The sequence below is a fragment of the Periplaneta americana genome, chromosome 1 (genome assembly GCF_040183065.1).
Source record: "Periplaneta americana isolate PAMFEO1 chromosome 1, P.americana_PAMFEO1_priV1, whole genome shotgun sequence".
NCBI lineage: Eukaryota > Metazoa > Arthropoda > Insecta > Blattodea > Blattidae > Periplaneta > Periplaneta americana.
In genome coordinates, this window is record NC_091117.1 from 77,499,255 (window position 1) to 77,519,160 (window position 19,906).

A 19,906-nucleotide genomic window follows, 5' to 3' on the forward strand; every position below is an offset into this window, starting at 1 on the left:
TAAAATAAGGTATATGAAACACTAATAGTAAATAAATCATTAACATGTAAATCCCTACAATCACTAATTACAAATAAAACATGACTATAATTTCCTATTTTTCACCATTAGGTATTTAGTTAGTTTTACTTGATTTTTCTCAATGCGAGAAATATTTGGAATGTGGAGAGCAGTGCATGTGTACTCTCTGCACTACCTCAATGACTGTAGATTGCAGATGTCAGCATTCCTGTTTAATCAAGTCAAGGAAGTAGACTATAACACAAAACATTAACTTTCATCAATATACTATGCGTAACTGAACATGGTAATTTATGTACTGTTTCATATTGTGGTCTAATGAAAGAAATTTAAATTATGGTTTATTTAACAACGCTCGCAACTGCAGAGGTTATATCAGAGTCACTGGTGTGCCAGAATTTTGTCGCACAGGATTTTTTTTTACATGCCAATAAATCTACTGACATAAGCCTGTCGCATTTAAACACACTTAAATGCCATTGACCTGAGCCGGGATCGAACTCGCAACCTCAAGCACAGAAGGCCAGCACTATACCGACTACACTACCCAGGTCGACTCTAATGAAAGATTTGTGTAAGAATTTGTAAAAATGGATATTCATATCTTCTTTAATCTAGCCTAATTAATGTCCAATTACTCAGTAATATTGCTGTCGAATTATTTGATACTTGAAGTTAAGAGTACCGGTACATTATTTTTTTCCAATTGAAAAGTTCATATCACAGGTCGTTAATTTATGCTCGCAAGTTTAGATGTTGAAACCTGTAAAGATGCATCTACATGGTTCAATTTTTGTTTCAACATTACACATTCAATTCTCAAGCAATGCATGCAAGATTGAACGAAATGCATTCAAATGTGTATGCCTTTTTCCACTGAAAATGAGAATGCATGCAGCAATGAAAGCTAGCAATCTCCAACTGGTATTTTGTGCGTTATTTATTCAATAATAGCATGTCGCGAATAGCTGATTGTTCTACGAGGCCGCGAATTAACTGAAAATTCTTTTATTTCGTAATGGTGAACTTTTAAGCTGAAAATGGCAGGAGGTACCAAATGATTAGCTTTATTGAAGATTATTGCAAATACGAGTGCCTATGGAGTGTTCAACCACAATTTTGAGAATCAAGTAGGCCTTAATTATTGGATTGTTATTTAATATTAAGTAATTAAGACTATGAATCGGTGAAAATAACGAAAGAAATAATAAGCCTTACATAAAAAATGGAAATTTTGTTTTCAACTCTAAAAAATCAAATAATGTTTCAGTTTTCTAAATCTGTGCATATTGGCCCTGTGAAAATTTGAAGCCCTTCAGGACGAATTAAAGAGACCAGAGCATGCGTGGCCTGCAGCCCTTCAAACTAACACTCAGCTGTCATACTGATAGACTTTATTCTTCATTCTTTAACTAATTTGACTTCTCAGTCAGTTCATATGTCGCGCTGTTATGTAGGAGAAAAGTTTATGTGGTAGACCTACATGGTAAGGAAGGATATCAATAGTATATTACATCATGTACATGTTGTACTTTGACATTCGTTTTCTCGATTTTCCAATTTTCAACATTTTGTAATATTCAAAATGTTCTAATGAATGCAGTTTTTCTTCAATTTCAGTGAAATTTTGCGCACGGATGTCCACAAAAGCATGTGAAGTAAAGTGACACATGTGTTTTTTTCTGCTATTGATATCACCATGTCTTGAGGATGTGACAAGATTTAGAAAATGAAAAAATTAACAGCCAACAGGGTAAATATTTCTTTTCTCAAAAAATTGCAAAAACATGAAAAGCTTGTGTCATATTTTACATGCATTTGTTAGGAATAAATTAAATAAAAATAAAATAAAAATATGTAAACTTTGAAAATTGAGACAATTATAACTCAGCATTAAAATAAAATACAAAAATTAATTATAAGTACACTAATTGGAATATCAAAATGAAAATTTGTGTATTGCATGTCCTCACTATAAGAAATATGTGGTAAAAGTTTCAGATTAATTGGTTCAAAAATGTACAAGTTAGAAATTTCACCGATCCATAGCCTTACTTACATAGTGAAGATAGTGTTCAACATGGCGCACCATGTAGATACGAAATCTGCATGCATCTTAATTGAATGTGCGTTTTCAACTTGGTTCTTTCAATATCCTCCCCAGATTGAATGCGTATGTGCATAGAAAATTGAATTGTGTAGATGCAGCTTAAAATTAGCATTATTAAAGATTACATATCATTCTTATGACAAAATTACGTTCGCTGGAATCAGTGAACAATTTATTTTCAATTAAATTTGTGTAATAACTGGAACAAAATAATTAAATTAACTAAACTATTCAATACAGTAGGCCTAACAAAAAATGGCAGACGGATAGAGAACATTTCTATCGTATCCAATGTTTATCATAATTGTCTTTGCTCATTTTTAGAAATATATTTCTCCTACAACCATTTACTTCCCTGAGCGTTGCTGTCATATCGACGTTTCTTATGTGACAGCCATTGCAGGCAGAATCATGAAAAAAGTTTACTGAGAAAGGAATGCTACCTGCAGTACAGGTTGACATGAACACATTTGAACAGATGAAGTCTGGAACGTGATCCACAGACCACTGTCTGTAATTGGTTAAGTATCGAGGGTAGATGATCCGAGATCTGAACAGGTGTGGAGCTATGAAGGAAAGCGATGCACAGATAGTGGTGGGCTACACCTCTGGCCATCTGTAATTTCTAGCTAGTCCTGCTATAACTACCTTATTATATCAATTTGTTCTATACATCATATTCAGTACAGTATTTCTATAATACAAAGTTAAATTACTTAGTGGTCATTATGTTAATATTCCTCTAAAGGAATCATTGTCATTTAACATTAGGCCACAACTAGTGGACATATCCCAACTAGGGCACCACTATTATTTAGGTTAAGATTACATTAAATACCGGTACCTTAAAAACTTAATATTATGACTACAGAACCATAACCATTTATTCTCAGGCCAAGTGACTATGTCGACGTAATACCCTGACTCCATATACTGTTGGCAGGCTTTTGTGTCGTCAGACAATAACAATAATGAACTATGAATAAATCATTAATGTGAAAGAGTCTGGTTGAGAAGATCGTATGTTTGCATGTGCAAATGCTGGCACAGCTTCTAGTTGGATGAATGTTTGGTACCACCCCCCTCAGAGCTCACCATCTCACTGCTACCGCTGGAGCTGAGGGTCGTGTTGCTGCCATACGGATCCAGTGAGCTCTGGACAGACATGGAACGACCCTGTCCTGACCGCCTCACTCTGTTGGGGGAGAGCTTGGCGGGGTCGACACTTGTTGGGTCTGCCTGCAATAAACAGCGTTCTTGTAGGAACAATTAACATGTAACTCACAATTTAAATAAACAGTGTTTTATGTCAACCATGGCGTATCCAAACATAATAATGGAGTGTATGGTTATCAGATTTCTTTAAGAAAGGCCTCTTTTTTTTCTTAAAAAATATATCGTTAAATTGTTATTTTTTCAGCAAATACTGTATTTCATTTAGAACTTTGTAGACTGGATTCCCTTATAAGAAGCAGCAAAAACGTCTTTTTGAATATTCCTCAATACTCTCTTCCCCCATGAATACACCTCTGTATGTGTATAATACAGAATGTTGCATAAACTGCCACACTACTTCTTTTATACATAACATATATTTATTTGTATTAAAATAGTATAAAAACTGTACAGAATTAATTATTATATGCTGGAAAATGTGTCCTAAGGAATAACATGTTCAATATGACTGCCATTTTTCCTCACAACATCTTGCAAGTCACCACTCTTCAATAGTGCACAGCATGTGAACGGTGTTGTGAATAAACAAATCGTTCGATTATGGGCACGGGAACATCCTCATATACTGCATGAGAAGAAATGTATGTGACAAAAGTTAATGTATGGGTCGTGATTTCGAGCCATGGAATCATCGTTTCATTTTTCTTCAATGAAACTGTCAGCCAAGTTTGATACAAAACCATGTTGGAAAACAGTTTTATCCCCCATCTCCCTACGCAGTGGTTCATGCAGGATGAACTCCGTCCACATGCTGCAAACAGCAGTCTTGATTTTCTACACGAGACGTTTGATGTTCATGTGATGTCGCATCGGTTTCCTGAAAGAAATGAGGGTGGCAAAATGTAGCTCTCATAGCCCGGACATTAATCCGTGTGATTACATTTTATGGAAATTCCTTAAAGTGAAAGTGTTCTACAGGAAGCCAGAAAACGTAGTGCACATGCAAAATTGCGAATTTGTTAGCGACCCTGCATTCAAAATCAAATGATTCCAATACTATTAATTAACTGCTGAGTGGAAGACTATTTATTAAACACGCTACTATTACTGAAAACTAAATTAAAATATCTTATTGTTCTCCAAATGTTAGGATTCAAAATAAAAAAAATCTGGAAAACATTCGTGTATATTGTAACAATGTGTTCTACAAGTGTAAGCACAGGTCACATTTAACAGAATGTGAAGGACTGTCACTTCTTGTTCTTTTAGGAACATTTGAAGTCTAGTACAGTAAAACCTCAGCCATTACCATGGTGAACATATATTTTACGACAAAACAAGTTCTCTTTACAAAATCTATTCATGAATGAGATTGTAAGTTCCATCTCTAATTCATTGTGGCCGATTTATTACTCAATAAATTAAGGACCTACATTATTGTGGATGTAAGTAATATCTATACGAATCTTTCCAACAGTTCAAGGCCATATCAATCATAATAAAAGCTTTATTTCTTTCATCTCATCGCTCACACTTATAATTGTTAAAACATAATTTAGGTAGCCCAAATTTAAATATTTCTTCTTTTCAACCATATGGTTAAGTTCAAGATAATACATATTTCATACATATATAGATTCCATTCATGCCACGGGATTAGCAATTGAAATATTTCTTACTGCACAGCATTCGTCTTGTACACGAGTGCCAATGAATCCAATAAAAAAATGAAGAAATGGATGGACATTTCAAAGGTATGCGAAAACGCGTTCTTGCAAGGGAAATTTGGGCTGAGAAAAAGTGTGTATGTGAGCTCCAAGCCTGTTGGTCATTTGTCTCATTCTAATTTTCACTGTTCCACTGAAGGAACATTTGAGAATTTTGAAGGAAAAAGCCGAAAATGGATGTAACCTAATTGCTACCACATGTGGGGAGGGAAGCACGACAGAACATCAACAAGTTCAACGATTTAACATAGACGGTTATATTAGACTCAAGGCCACTGGGATAGAGTTTTTTCTTGTGTGTCGTGTTAATACATACTCACAAAGGATAAAACTGGTCAATTTAAAGTATTCCATTCCACAAAGAATGTTTTTTATATAATTTATATGATTGTGTAACACATGCAGTACCATACGTGGAAGTTCAAAGATTCTCTGGATATTTATTATTGGAGAAAAACTCGTTTCGGCACCGGGAATCGAACCCAAGACCTCTCAGCTATGCATGCTGAGCACTCTTTCCAATTGAGCTATGCTGAGACCTGATTCACGGCGCCGGCCAAGCTCTCCTCCTTTGTATCATCAATGACCTACTACCTGCATTTTAGACGTACAAGCCATGTATGCAGGAGCACATATTTAAATGACTTTATGGCCATTTTCAACAACAGTTTATTGAATCCTGTTAACATTGATATATTCATATAATGAGGTTCTCGCCATTCTCATTGAAAAATCAAGACTACTTTCTAGAATCGGGTCTCGGCATAGCTCAGATGGAAAGAGAGCTCAGTGTGCATAACTGAGAGGTCCTGGGTTCGATTCCGGAATGAGTTTTTCTCCAATAATAGGTACGGTATCTACATGTTGACTACTTATAGAAAGTAGTCTTGATTATTCAATGAGAACCTCATTATATGAAAATTCTCTGGAGATAAAGTTTCAAGTCGCACAATTATTTTCAAACTGGTGAATAAATGTCATAGGACAGGGAGTGTTCAAAACAAATATTAGAATATATAGTCCTATATAATCGAAATCGCTTCAGCATCTTATGTAGCAAATACTAATTATTTTAAGGTTCTGTACACGCAGTTACGAAATTATAAAAAATAAAATAATAAAAATTAAAGCAGTGCAAGAATTACAATCTAGTGATCCTGTCTGTACACGTCCATTTATCTCTGGAGACACTGAAAAGACAATGTATAAAAATCAAATCCTCACACCTCTGGAACCGTATTTTTTTTTTAAGAGATGTTGAAAGTTTGAAAAATAACAGAGGACAGTTTAGTATCTCCTTAGTTATTTACTCACAACATTTAACCGTTTGAAAAATTATTTTTAATAAATTGACGCTTAAACCATTTCCAGCTTCATTTGCATAAGGATACTGAATTGACCAGTAATTGGTGAGTGGAACATGCACGATGACAAGACAAAAGCCAACTGGCAGTGAAACCACTCTACTGCTCGTTCTGTAGATTAATTAACTATGAATGATAGTTTCTCTCAACAAGAGTATTAATAATTTTTCAAACTTTAACGCAAAATTACCAGTTACTAGTAACCAACAATCAATCCTCTCTATTTTTCATTTCATGTTCAGGTATTTTATGGAACAAAGAGGATATAACTGATGCATACAATAAAGAAAACGTAGAATATAATTACTAAGTTAAAATGTATTGAGCATATGATATACTGATAATTTAGTGCAACTAAAATTGATAAAAATATGGACCAGCTCCAAAGTATATATGATAATCCAGAAAAAAAAAATAATATTCAACATTTAAGAAGAAAAGAATTCAAATTTATTAATGGACTATATTTCCTTACAAAACAGAAAAAACGAAACTTCTACACAAAAGTAAAATTGATATTCTAGAATACAACTCAGACGAGTTACTGTAAAAATAGATAAAATATGAAGAATGGTAACTTTCTATGTGCAATTCTCAAATGCTTTTCTCGTTTCTAGTTATTTTTGTAATACATATTCTCCATTTTAAATGGAGCTTCAAACACAGCTAATGGCATTTCTCGTAGTATTTCTCTCCTGGTGTTAAGAATTTAAATTTAATGAATTAAATACTACTATAGTCACAATCATGCCATGGTATGAAAGAAAAATTTCACAACCTCGAGCGGGAATCGAACCTGCGACTTCCTGCTCGAGGTTGTGAAATTTTTCTTTCATACCATGGCATGATTGTGACTATAATAGTATTTAATTCATTAATATGTCACATCAACGGACGTATATACGTCACCAAACATCGTAAGATGAAGATTAAATTTAAATTTAGTTTTATTATGGAAGAGTAGGCCTAATGACTTATGTAAATTTTCTTCCGCCCCCATATTATACATTTAATTCTTTTATACATAATAAAGTACACTAACAGACATTTCTATACTATAATTAACTCAGAAATTACCTAACATTGAATTTATATTTAATTTTTCAATATGTTTACCAAATCAGTTCGTAAATTTCAAAGACGATTTCAGGAAGGATTTTCTGGTGTTAATATTCCAAATCGTAAGTCCCCAAATTTCGAGGGATGGAGTTCTCAAAGATAAGAATTGCAGACAGTAGTATATGGTCCTTACAGAGGAAAATTTGGATAAAATTGTGCATTATCTGGAAAATCAAGTCATCACAATTTGCAAAAAATCAAATAAAACTTTTGAAAATAAAACCACACAAAATTACTTAAAAAACAGTATACAAAAACATATTCCAAAAGAAGAGAAAATTAATATCCGTCAATATAGTGTCTCCATTTCTCAAAGGGAACACATAAGCACATAATTCCTTAAGCAGATGTAACAAATTAAGAGTACAGGGGAAAAACAATCAAAGTCACAATTCTCATAATGTTGATGTCATCATTAATTCAGTATATTACTGCAAAACTTTAGTGTTTATCTTACCGAAACTGGTAAAGAAGAATTTATTATCACCACAGATACAGTCATCCTTTCCTACTTTTTCATTGGGAACAGCAATCAATTTTGCAGTAATATACGTACCTGCTGAGCTAGAAGATGACATCACCCTTCGGAGAATTGTGACCGATTGTTTTTCCCCATACTCTTCAAATGTTTGGAAAATGAAGATAGGCAGTTTCGGAATCTCAGATGAATTCTGGCGAGTAATTCACGTCTTAACTGGTTATATTTAATCATTTTATATGAACAGTTTGTAGCCTGCTAAATTACAGATACCATACTCAGTTGTCTCCATAAAAATGCCATGTAAAATATATACACAGAGTGATTCACGATGAGTTAACGCCACTTACGGAGTATATTTCCGAAGATATTTAGAGCAAAAAATGTCGTATAAACATGAATCCTATTCTCAATATCTTCTGAGTTAGCTACACTTCTTTTCTTAATTTTAAGGATAAAAGAATATTACAAATAGAGAATGAACTGTTCAGAAGTATAATTTCTTTAATTGGCTAATATTCTGAATTTAAAAATTTGTTGTGAATTTCATAGTTGCTTCATACTGATTTTTTGTTCGATTTCTAACTACAAAATTACATTATTCTTACGCACTTATCACAATTGTTACAAATCACGCCACTATTGTAAACTCTTTAAGACTACATTAAGATGCAAAATTGAAATGTAAAGAATCAAGTCGCTATAAGTGGTGCGATTTGTAACAACTGTTATGATAAGTGCGCAAGAATAATGTAATTTTTAGTTAAAATTTGAAAAAAAAAAAAAAAAACTGTACAAAGGAACTAAGGAATTAACAACACATTTTTAGCTTCAGAATACTAGCCAATTAAAGAAATGATATTTCTGAATAGTTCATTCTATATCTGAAACACTCCTTTATCCTTAAAACTAAAGAGAAAACGTATGTTATAAATAACTTCAACAACTTAGTGTAATTCTGAAAATATTGAGAATAGGACCCATGTTTAGTCGACATTTTTCGCTCAAGATGTCTTCAAAAATAAGCTCCATAAGTGGAGGTAACTCCTCGTGAATCATCCTGTATATTTTATCTTCAACTGAAACTGTATTTTATATTTCGTATTTTCATTTTATAAACAATTAAAGAATTAAATTTAGTTCCAAGAATGAATCATCTTCAAATGTTAAAATTATTTTTTTCATATAATCCAAGACACCATATAGTACCGGTATTGAGAAGACACTTAAAGATAAGACTAGATACTGTAATTGATCAATATGGTAAAATACTTGAAGAGCATGAAATTTGTAATTTATGGTTGGATTCTAGTATAGCTTCTGGGCATACCTATCTAAGTTTAGAAACTACTTACTGGTTCCTTGTTAAAGAAAACAGACAATTCAAAGCAATCATAGCTAGTGCAATTGTAGGTAGTTTAGTAACAAGGATAGCCTTGCTCTTGGGTCTGTTTTGCGAAGACAGCCCTGTTAATTTTAACTCTTTACTGTAAAGTTTTAAATAGTACAGCAAAACTATTAAAGTGAGTACCGGATGTCTTAACATTTATCAGATTAATACCTCTGCATGTAATTAGAAGCATAGTGACATAACTTACTCCATACTTTCTTCAGAGGTTGTACTGTACTGGGAGAAGGTTTTCACACAGACCCAGTAACAGCATATGGAAGGGTAATATTTTTTTACATTAAACAACACACTATTGTGTCCCATATTGGTTAAAGGGAACTACACTAATGGTAATGGACACACAAGATTTGTCAAACGTTTATAAAAATAATTGACGTGATGGTCAAATATAATGCCACAAGTGTAACATTTAAACATCCATGCCTTAAGTAGGATTTTAAACCTACTCAAGGCGGCTGAATTGACAAATGATACCGGTACGATATATACAACTATTACACAGGGATACAAATAGGGTGACCACCTCACTGACACAAAAATGCAAGACATTGACCACTTTACAAAACACAAATGCAGGACAATACAACAAATCGTATATTTGTGCCTACCTTGTGATTTGCGAAGCAGTTCTGATTCCATTTCTATAAACTATAATCATACCAATTGTCACCACTGGACTGTAGACGATGAGATGCAATATCTAGCTCTCAAAATGATGATATTATTCAAACAGAAGTAAATCAGCCAACTTCAAGGAACAAGTTCTTGTGCTGGTGAACTAAAATATAAAGTGTTATCTTGCACGAAAAATATGTATAATAGTGTCACAAAATTTAAGTCAGAATTTCAACATTTAAAACACTAGTTTAAATCCAGATGAGTAGAAAGGTGGTCACCCTATTTTATAGTCACATTTGAATGTGAAGCTGAAAATCTAAAAACATTTAGTCTCAGATTAATTAAGCTTTGACAGAAGAGTGAAGAACTTAACGAATAAAGATAAGCATATATCCTAGTTACAGACCAATTTCTAAGAAGGCTAGCAACTAGCACTCCAACATCTTTTATACAGGGTGTTTAAAAAAAGTGTTGCATATTTTTACAGGCGGTAGCATAGGTCGTAACTAGAAAAAAAGTTCCTATAAACATGGTCCAGAAACAAACATCTGTTGGATATGGGCCATGCTGTATTGTGGCCTTTGATTGTCAATTGTTTAAAAACACAAAACAATGGTGCAAGTTTTAAGAGTAGATAGTATCCTTCAACAGAAGTAAACAGAGAATGTAGTAGTAAACAAAGGTCCAGGATACCACGGAATCTATCATTTTACTTGTGTTGTAGTAAGTACGTATAATATGTACAATATTCAGTTGTGTACGCTGTCTTTCAGTTTATGGATGACACCACCCCATTTTCTATGCCTCATGCGACAATACCTAACCCGGAGATTTAATGGGTAATGAATTAGTCGAACAGGTTCAATAGCATGGCCTCCCCAATTACCTGACCTAAATTTTTTGGATTTCTGGCTATGAGGATATTTAACGACATTGGTGTATGCCACAACCATTGACAATGTACAAATGTTACAGGAACATATATCCAATTCATGTGAGCAAATCCGACAACAAGCAGGTGTGGTCACAAGATTTCGTGATTCACTTAGAACAAGGGCTGAAGCATGTGTAACAGTGCGTGGTAACCACATAGAGCACCTTCTGTAGTGTCTATGTAAAAGACAGGTGGGTATCGTAGGCCACAATACGACATGTCCATATCTTAACAGATATTTGTTTCTGATCACATGATTATAGAAACTTTTTTTCTAGTTTCGACCAATGCTACCTCCTGTAAAAATGTGCAACACTTTATTTAAATACCCTGTATAAAAGAACATATAACAATACTGTATCGGTACTGGTAATTAACTGAGGTACCAACTTCAAAAAGTGAGCGCTCCACAGAAAGTTAATTTTAGTGCTGAAATGTTGATAATAGTATGTATGTTCAGTTTTTGCTTTATAACTACCAATACAACATAAACAATTCTGCTGATGTAAAACCGTGTTTTATGAAGAATTTTAGATAAGGACGCAAATAGCCATAGTAGGCTAGCTGACGCGCCCTTTTTAAACCCCACTATCTATCTGATGTAAAACCTAGGATAACATGAAGTAAACATAAAATAATATCTGTCTATGATTTATAAATATCTTTGAAAGGAAACTAAAATGAGTTTTAAAACCACGAAAACTGAGACACTACTATAAAGAATCAATAAGTGGCACACGTATTTCCCAGTCATAACTAAGCAAGCAGAAATATGAGCATTATAAATACAGTATGAACATAAGTGGATATTTAGGGAAGTGAAACCTCGTTAATATGCTCCTGCTTATAATGCTATCCCATTCGTAACACACACTTTTTATATGGCCCCTGGCAGTGGTGGTGCATCCTATCAGAGAACCCCCCCCTCACCCCAAGGAAAAACAATTTAATTGTTTATATAAATTAATTTATATTTTACATTATTATTCTTTGTTTCTTGCTCATCCTTAATAAGTTTACTTGCAGCTCTAATATATTTTTATCATATGAAAACCTATGAACAGCAAAGATCGCACACATATACGAATATGCTTACGAGTGCTTCTGAGGTTCAATTTCTTCTCTGAACCTTGCCAAGTCAGCTTCTGGACTTGGGTGCGGGGCGAGAGGCAAGGGGAAATGCTGCATGGCAAACTTGTGGTTGCACTGATGTTTGGACCAGCACAGCTGTAGTTACGTGATCGTGAGACAGCCAACACAATAAAGACTTGGTGATGCAAACTAGAAGTGAGCTCCAATCTGTAGCTGAGATCAAGCTTTTAGCACGTTTACGTGTGTGTTATTGATTGTTGTATTTGTTAATGGTTTCTTACAATTCTTTAAATGTCTTTCTTGGTGTTTTAGTCTTAATATATTCACCTGCGAGTGTGACCAGTGTTCATATCCAAACAAAATGAATTTGTGTTCAATATCTTTTACAAACAAATTTTTCAGGTTTAATCTTGAAAGATAAGTGTAAAATAAAGAAGTTTTGAAGACCTTTACCTCAACTCGATTTAAAGCAAGCACAAACAAGCCGAGGTAAGACATTTTGTAGGGCTTTCAATGTAAAAAAAAATGAAAGAAACAGCTGTTTTTGTGATTGTGAATCTACAAATAAATTATTTTGTTTCTAGTGCCTGTTATTTGCTAAGGATAAAGATACGAGCAGGACATGCACTGGTGTGTCAGATTTAAGTCATTTGACACAGAAAATTAAGAAGCATGAGGAATCTATTGATCATAAGAATGCTTGCCTAGATTTATCAGTCCTTGGAAAAACAGAAATTAGGCAACAGCTTAGCTCAGCTTTCAGGCAGAATATTGAAAGACAGAATGATAACGTAAGGAAAAATCGCTATGTTCGTTCAAAGATAATTCATCATCATCATCATCATCACATCATCATCATGCTCATTTTAAGGCAATTATCTACTTTAAAGAACTTTATTATTTTTTTAATTTTTCAGAAATGAGATACTGTTTAAATTGTTGGAAAACTATGTAATATCATAAAAGTAGTGAACCCCTTGTCATTTTAGGCACGAACCGCCACTGGTCCCTGGACATTTCATAATATATTATAATCCTGCATCTCTCTTGTAATGCTTCCAAATCCCACTTGTAGCGCTTTCTTTTCAGATTGGAAATGAGGAACAAATTCCGTACAAAATTACGAAACTTACGTTTTATAAGTATGGTGAAAAAATATATTGCTTCGACTGTAATGAAGGTCATTGCACCACAAGTGCAAGAAAGAAATTTCATTCTCTACTTGAAAAAACCCTTCGATCAGCACTGTCTGAAGTTATATTTACCTGTACTTTTCTTTGTATGAAAGGATTTTAACAATTAAAAGTCTCTCTGTCATTATGTTGCTGTCCTTTCTGTACAGTTTAGTCAACTTTTGAATTCTGTGGAGTATGAAGTAAGTTTGTACTGCAAAATGGCAAAGCAAAAATCACTGTATGTAAGTGCAAAATTACATTAGTGTTGCTCCTAATGTTTTATCAAGTGAAGATGTCTGTAGTTCCTTGAACCGCATAGAAAATATTATCATTCATTGTAGCAGTACAAACAAATGACAAACAATAATTAAAGACTTTTTGTGTGAAATGAGCTCTTATTTGCATTTTGCACTGTAACTAATGCACAATATAATATGTTTCCTATTTACTGTTTTCCTCATTTCATAAATCATTTCCCATCTATAGTGCTGTTCCACTTATAACGCTTTAAGGTCAGAAAAACAATTTTATGAAAGTAACTAAATCTAAATAATGTTTTATAGAGACAGTGAGAAAAGAGGCTTTCAGAATTCTGACAGAAAGTTTACAGGGAAATGAAAATTCCATTTTTGTGTGATTGTAATTTCAATTTGATACTTCGCACGATGCTCATATAGCGACCAGCACTGGGTTAATAATGTCGTATATCTGACATATTTAAAAAGTGACACACATACAAAAAAGTGTTTTTCTAATTATTATTCTGAGTAGCGTATCAGCGAAAAAAACGTTTAGGTTCTACTACCATTTCTTTCTAATTATACATTGACGGAATGGAAGTATATAATCAACAAAATGTCCTTTATATAAGTATTTATTTATATTTATAAATATCTCACCTCTTCATATAACTATAATACATACAAGCATGCATTCTGTCGTTCTACAGTAGAATCTCGTGAATTTATCATCTGACTATGGAGCATTTAACTTCCAAAATCAGTCTTTAAATTTTCCTTACATTACTATTATTCCAGAAATACTACAGACATAATTTAGCTGAAAATTCTAAGATAAATTTTCAGATTGTTATTTCATTACTAGGTGACAAAAAATAACGTTTTTTGAACAGTTTACACTAATACAGAGTATTCACCAAGAAATAGATTTCACTCAGGTAGATGCTGTTGGCCTTTATTGTCAACAGATCAAACATGACTGTTGAGATAACCGTGTGTACATTTCCCCTGGATCGAGTGTGGGAAGGTTTTATATTGCATAGTATGGACAGTTAATGAATGAAGGGACGTCAAGGTTAGTAATTCGTATACAACTGATTTTCACTTCCATTCAGTACAATTCAATTTTAGTTCACGGTAATGCAGTATACATTAGAATAGTGAATCTTCATTTATGATATGCATATTGTGAAGAAATAATACAAAAAGTGTTGTGCTATATTTCTAGCAGTCAACAGTTCCAGCACTTACTGTAAGATATGCCAATAAAGTACATCTGTAATCTGTAATGTAATATATAAGTTGCAAGATTTTATTGACGAATGTTACCGTACTGAATCGCTGCTAAGTGGGCTGTTGTTTGCCCACATCACTTTTCAAACTGTGCTATACTAAGTAAGACCTGTTTTTAGGCATACACCTCTTATATATTTATCGTATGTTTCATTATCTTGATTGTCATAATTTTACATTGCACGGTGTGTAATGAAGCCTAAAATTTTCCATTGTGACAGTATAAAATATCTCGTATTATACGCCTCTATATTGAAGTGAAAATCTGAGTGTGTCTCAAGTGAGAGTCATTATAAAAAAAATATGGTGAATTTCAAGTCTAACTACTGAAAATCTCAGCACATGTGGAAGGGAAACAACATTGCATAGACAATGTGAAAGATAACAATAATACACAAAAAAAAAAAATTGTAACATTCACAACACATATTTACTGCACATTTTACACTGTAACCAAAGTATTAATTTATAGACTTTTATCAAACGAATTGTTACATACATTATGTCCTACAACTTCTATTTAAAATATTTTTAAGTAATTGAATCTTAAATGTAATAAAAGATAAATAAATGATCATACAAAGAGCCTTCATTTGACTGTCTATTTATTACGAATCATTCAATAAGTGAATAGCATGTAAAAACAAGTAGTGGGTACAAGTACTTTCACCTTAACCAGCATCATCAGGAGCATAAGAAATTAATATGCATGAACGTAAAAATAGAAAGTGCACAAAATAGTCATCTTAAAGTATCACAAAAATATATTATTAGACAAGTTGAAAGAGCATAAACAAATTGAGTTAATAAAATGTGTACAAGAATGATGAAACATATAAAATTGTGAACTTACAATGTGATATATCAGGTGAGACAAGTTAAAATTAATTAAGAATACAAAACCATTACACATTAGAATATTAGTTACTGCTCATGTGAAACATAATGAATGTACATAACTTAGTATCAATAAAATTAAATATTCAGTTTGTGAGGTAGGATATCACCAAAGACAAGCTTAATGATAAATAAGTTACGCAAGATTACATTGTGTGTCGATAGGTCAATAAAGTGAGTATGGTTGTCGAAGTGCGGTGGAAACGTATCGTGTGATGCTAAACGAAGTTAAGTATTATGCAACATTTATGATGATGCTGGATAAGGCGAAAGTACTTGTAGTCACTACTTGTTTTTACACGCTATTCACTTATTGAATGATTCATAATAAATAGACAGTCAAGTGAAGGTTCTTTGTATTATCATTTATTTGTTTGTATTGACTTGTCCAATATTTTTTGTAAATGAATAAAAGACAGTCTTATAATAATTATCTTTTAATTTATAAAAGATAAATGTTAAATACTGGTACCGGTATGTAGATATTTTTTAGATTTTCTGATGTTATCTATTAATACACTTTTGACAGGCATATTTTAACAGAAAAATGTTACTGGTCTAAGAAATATTGCTCATGACTATTGATAACCCAACTATGAGTAGTGATTACTATTTTCTTAGTGTTGTTATACAGTGTGTTCGCTTCCCCCTGCGGCCAGGGGATGAACAGCAAGCACACGGAGCAGCAATAATATTGCCTACCAACGTGCTGCCACCCGTGCTTAAGAATCACTCAACAGCTGTCCATCATTTTGCAGTCAGCTGACCTAATTGCGTTCTGTTTCAACAATCAATTTGCTTTACTGAAGCGCTTTAATGCTCCGCGCTTGCTGGCCGGCCGCAGGGGGAAGCGAACGCACTGTATATGGTGGACAGAGAGGAATAACTGAAGATTGAATCCGTTATAAAAAAATAACCATTTCTAATGTGAGAAAAATTGTTTCAAGCAAATTTAAATTTTATTCTCCCATTAGAATAGCAATATGACTTTCTGGTTATGACCGATAGTGTGCGTGACTTGGTTTGGCTTTATAGGGGCTGGACCTGGGACAGTAGACTCCTTTTCATATGCAAACACATAACTAGAAGAGAGTTGTGTTGAAAGTTCAATTTTTGTATACAATTTAATTGTCTTAGGCTTGTAACAACTGCACAACGTGTTCTACTGGCAAAGATATTGGTTGCTGTAATACATAATAATTATTTGAGAAGTTCATCAGCACATTTATCAGATAAATTAGCTTCTAATTACTAAATATAAACACATTTTCTCTAATAAGATAAATGCCACATCTAAACAAACAAGCGAACAAATGGGAACCAAATAACAAAGAACACTTTACTACCTACAGGAAATTTTGAAACATTTATTTCTACTTTTTCGGTACTTCGCATAATGGAGTAAAAGTTAGTTAATGATTTACTGCTAAAAATGTTAAGAAATTTCACAGTAATATAGAAGTTATGGCTTCATTGTTTCTTTATGCTTTAATACGAAATACAAAAATTAGTTACATTTCCAAAAAAATATATAAATGATCACCGAGACACTGTATATAATTACTAAAGAGCTTAAGACGGATGTTTATAAGTTAACTGTCAAACAGTTACTCCACTGAATAATTTCAAGGGAAAAATTGTTCCGGGGCCAGGTATCGAACTCGGGACCCTTCGCTTATCGCACAAATGCTCTACTGATTGAGCTACCCCAGGAACTATACACGACACCGTCACAATTCTTTCCTTTATATCCACAGGACTCAAATGGGCTAACAAGATGCCAGAACCCAACTTTGAGTGCACACAATTCTGTGTAACTTAAATTATGGCTTTCTGTTAATGTACCTACAGTAACAGTAAGTCACACAGAATTGGGTTCTGGCGTCTTGTCAGCCCATTTGAATCGTGTGGATATAAAGGGAAGAATTGTGACGGTGTCGTGTATAGTTCCTGAGGTAGCTCAGTCAGTAGAGCATTTATGCGCTAAGCAAAGGGTCCCGGGATCGATACCTGGCCCCGGAACAATTTTTCCCTTGAAATTATTCAAGCCTGCTTCACAGGGCCTTCTACCTGAAAGCCAGTTTTGCATAGTTACTCCATTGTCAGCCATTCTACTTTCACGTTATATTTAAAAAAAAGAAAAAGAAACTATTATGACACAGATTACAGAAAAGTTAGTTTATTTATTGTAACATTTTTATTTTTACTTACTTCAATTCTGTTTGTGTTTTAAAAGAACATGAACATTTTAAAAGCACAATTTTCTAAAATTCTGTTTATTCTGGTCCTAATCTTATCATGCATATGAGATTCTACTGTAGATCTATCATAATTTAATTTGTGTGCTAATATAATATCATAGAAACTTCAAGGATATTGTTTACAAATTACAGATATTATTGCTACAACAAATTTACTAATATATTGACATTATATTTAGAATATTATCTTTTCTTTCTTCTCTCCTCAGTTATTACTAATACGATGTAAATTTGTGAAATAATAAAAGAGAAAGTATGTTTTACCTAAAAATTAATACATTTGTATTTAGACGAAACTATGATCTATTACACAGCATGATATAAGTACTATGGAAAGGACTGTCACTTAGGTACTGTACTACTGTACCTATTTTCAATTTCAGGTTGTCTCCTAATAAATGTCCCAGTCATTTCATGTTGCATACAGAGCATAATGTTAAAACATTCTCGTTATATGCATAATGATGTATGTGTACTATGTATCTAATGATCTCGATTTAACAACAAAGCTAGTATTTTCTTTCTTACGTCCCAATGTTTATATGCATAATGATAAAATAACTCAGTGGCGAAGATCTTTCAAATAGCAGTAGAATGAGACTAATAATAGTGTGAAACGACAAACTGCTTATCTAAGGTAAATTCAATTTATAAAAATTATCAGTGATAATATTTTAATGTCGCAATGTACCTTAAACTTTTCATAAATAATTAAATACAAAATCTCAACTTCGGGATTTAATGTACGTGTTCAAAAACATCATAGTGTAAAAATTGAGGACAAGCAACAACTCTGATTATGACAGAAATATTATGTGTATCAATATATTGTAACCCACGAAGCAACGTGTGCTGTATTTTCTATGTTGCTAACTACAATAAAATTGTAGAACATTTTTCGTCATTCATTAGGTACTGGAATTAGAGCAATAAATGACTGTAGGTACCAAGAGATAGCGATTTCTATATTTTTTTTCCAAATTTTTAAACAAGATGCAGAATATTCATGAGAAGACAGGAGGGTCTACAAGAAAACAACATTAACTTAGCAGGAGTGTCTTGAAAATATAAGACATAACGAGACATTAATACCAGTGGTTTCAAAGATCAACTCCTGAACCCTGAAAGGTTGAATGAAATTTTATCAATATTTCTGTTTAATTCAATTGGATTATTTGATCCTAAATTTTAACAGTACCGGTAGTATACTTCTTATACTTTTAAGTGATCGTTTCATTTAATTTAATATATTCCCTGTTATTATTATTATTATTATTATTATTATTATTATTATTATTATTAGTATTATTATTAATTGTATTTTTAATTAATAAGTTTATTATTGTCATTATTGAGTGTAATTAGTTACCACTGCCACCGAGTATATACCCATTGCAATGTGAATAAATACATACATACTATACTATTAATGCTATCATCATCATCATCATCATCATCCTTCACGAATTAGGCCTCTGTAGACCTGTTTCGGACCCATCTAGCAGTCTTCTAAAAGGTCTTCCTGGTCGACGATGTCCTCTAGGTTTATACTGCATCATAATTTTTGGGATTCTTGAATTTTCCATTCTTCTTACATGATCTAGCCAATTGAATTTGTATCTGCTGATTTTTTCTTCTACTGACTCTACTTCTAATTGTTCTAAAATTTCTTCATTCCTTTTTCAGTCTAAAAGAGTATATCCTGCTGTCCTCCTGAAAAATTTCATTCTGTTCCTGTCTTTTTTCTTTAATGTCCAAATTTCGCTTCCATATAAAAGGGAGGGTAATGCTAGTGTATTATATATTTTTATTCTTGTAGATTTTTGCACTAATTTAGCTTTTAATGTATTGTTTATTATTCCTAGAATTTGTGTAAATTTGGTAATTTCCTTGTTCACATGTTTTTCATTTTGATAAGATATTTCACAACCCAGATAATTGAAATTTTGTACTTGTTCGAGGCATTGGTTATTGTGTATTATCTTACTTCT

At 32.9% G+C, this 19,906-nt stretch overlaps 1 protein-coding gene across 2 annotated transcripts in view; it reads right to left on the reverse strand.

Annotated features, from left to right (window-relative positions):
* gprs (speckle type BTB/POZ protein) overlaps window positions 1–19,906 on the reverse strand; it is a 206,798-nt gene that overhangs the window by 37,974 nt on the left and 148,918 nt on the right. For both annotated transcript variants that reach the window (XM_069822467.1, XM_069822459.1), the window contains one exon: window positions 3,227–3,370. In XM_069822467.1, the coding sequence (XP_069678568.1) occupies window positions 3,227–3,370 (144 nt within the window). The remainder of the gene's footprint in view (window positions 1–3,226; window positions 3,371–19,906) is intronic.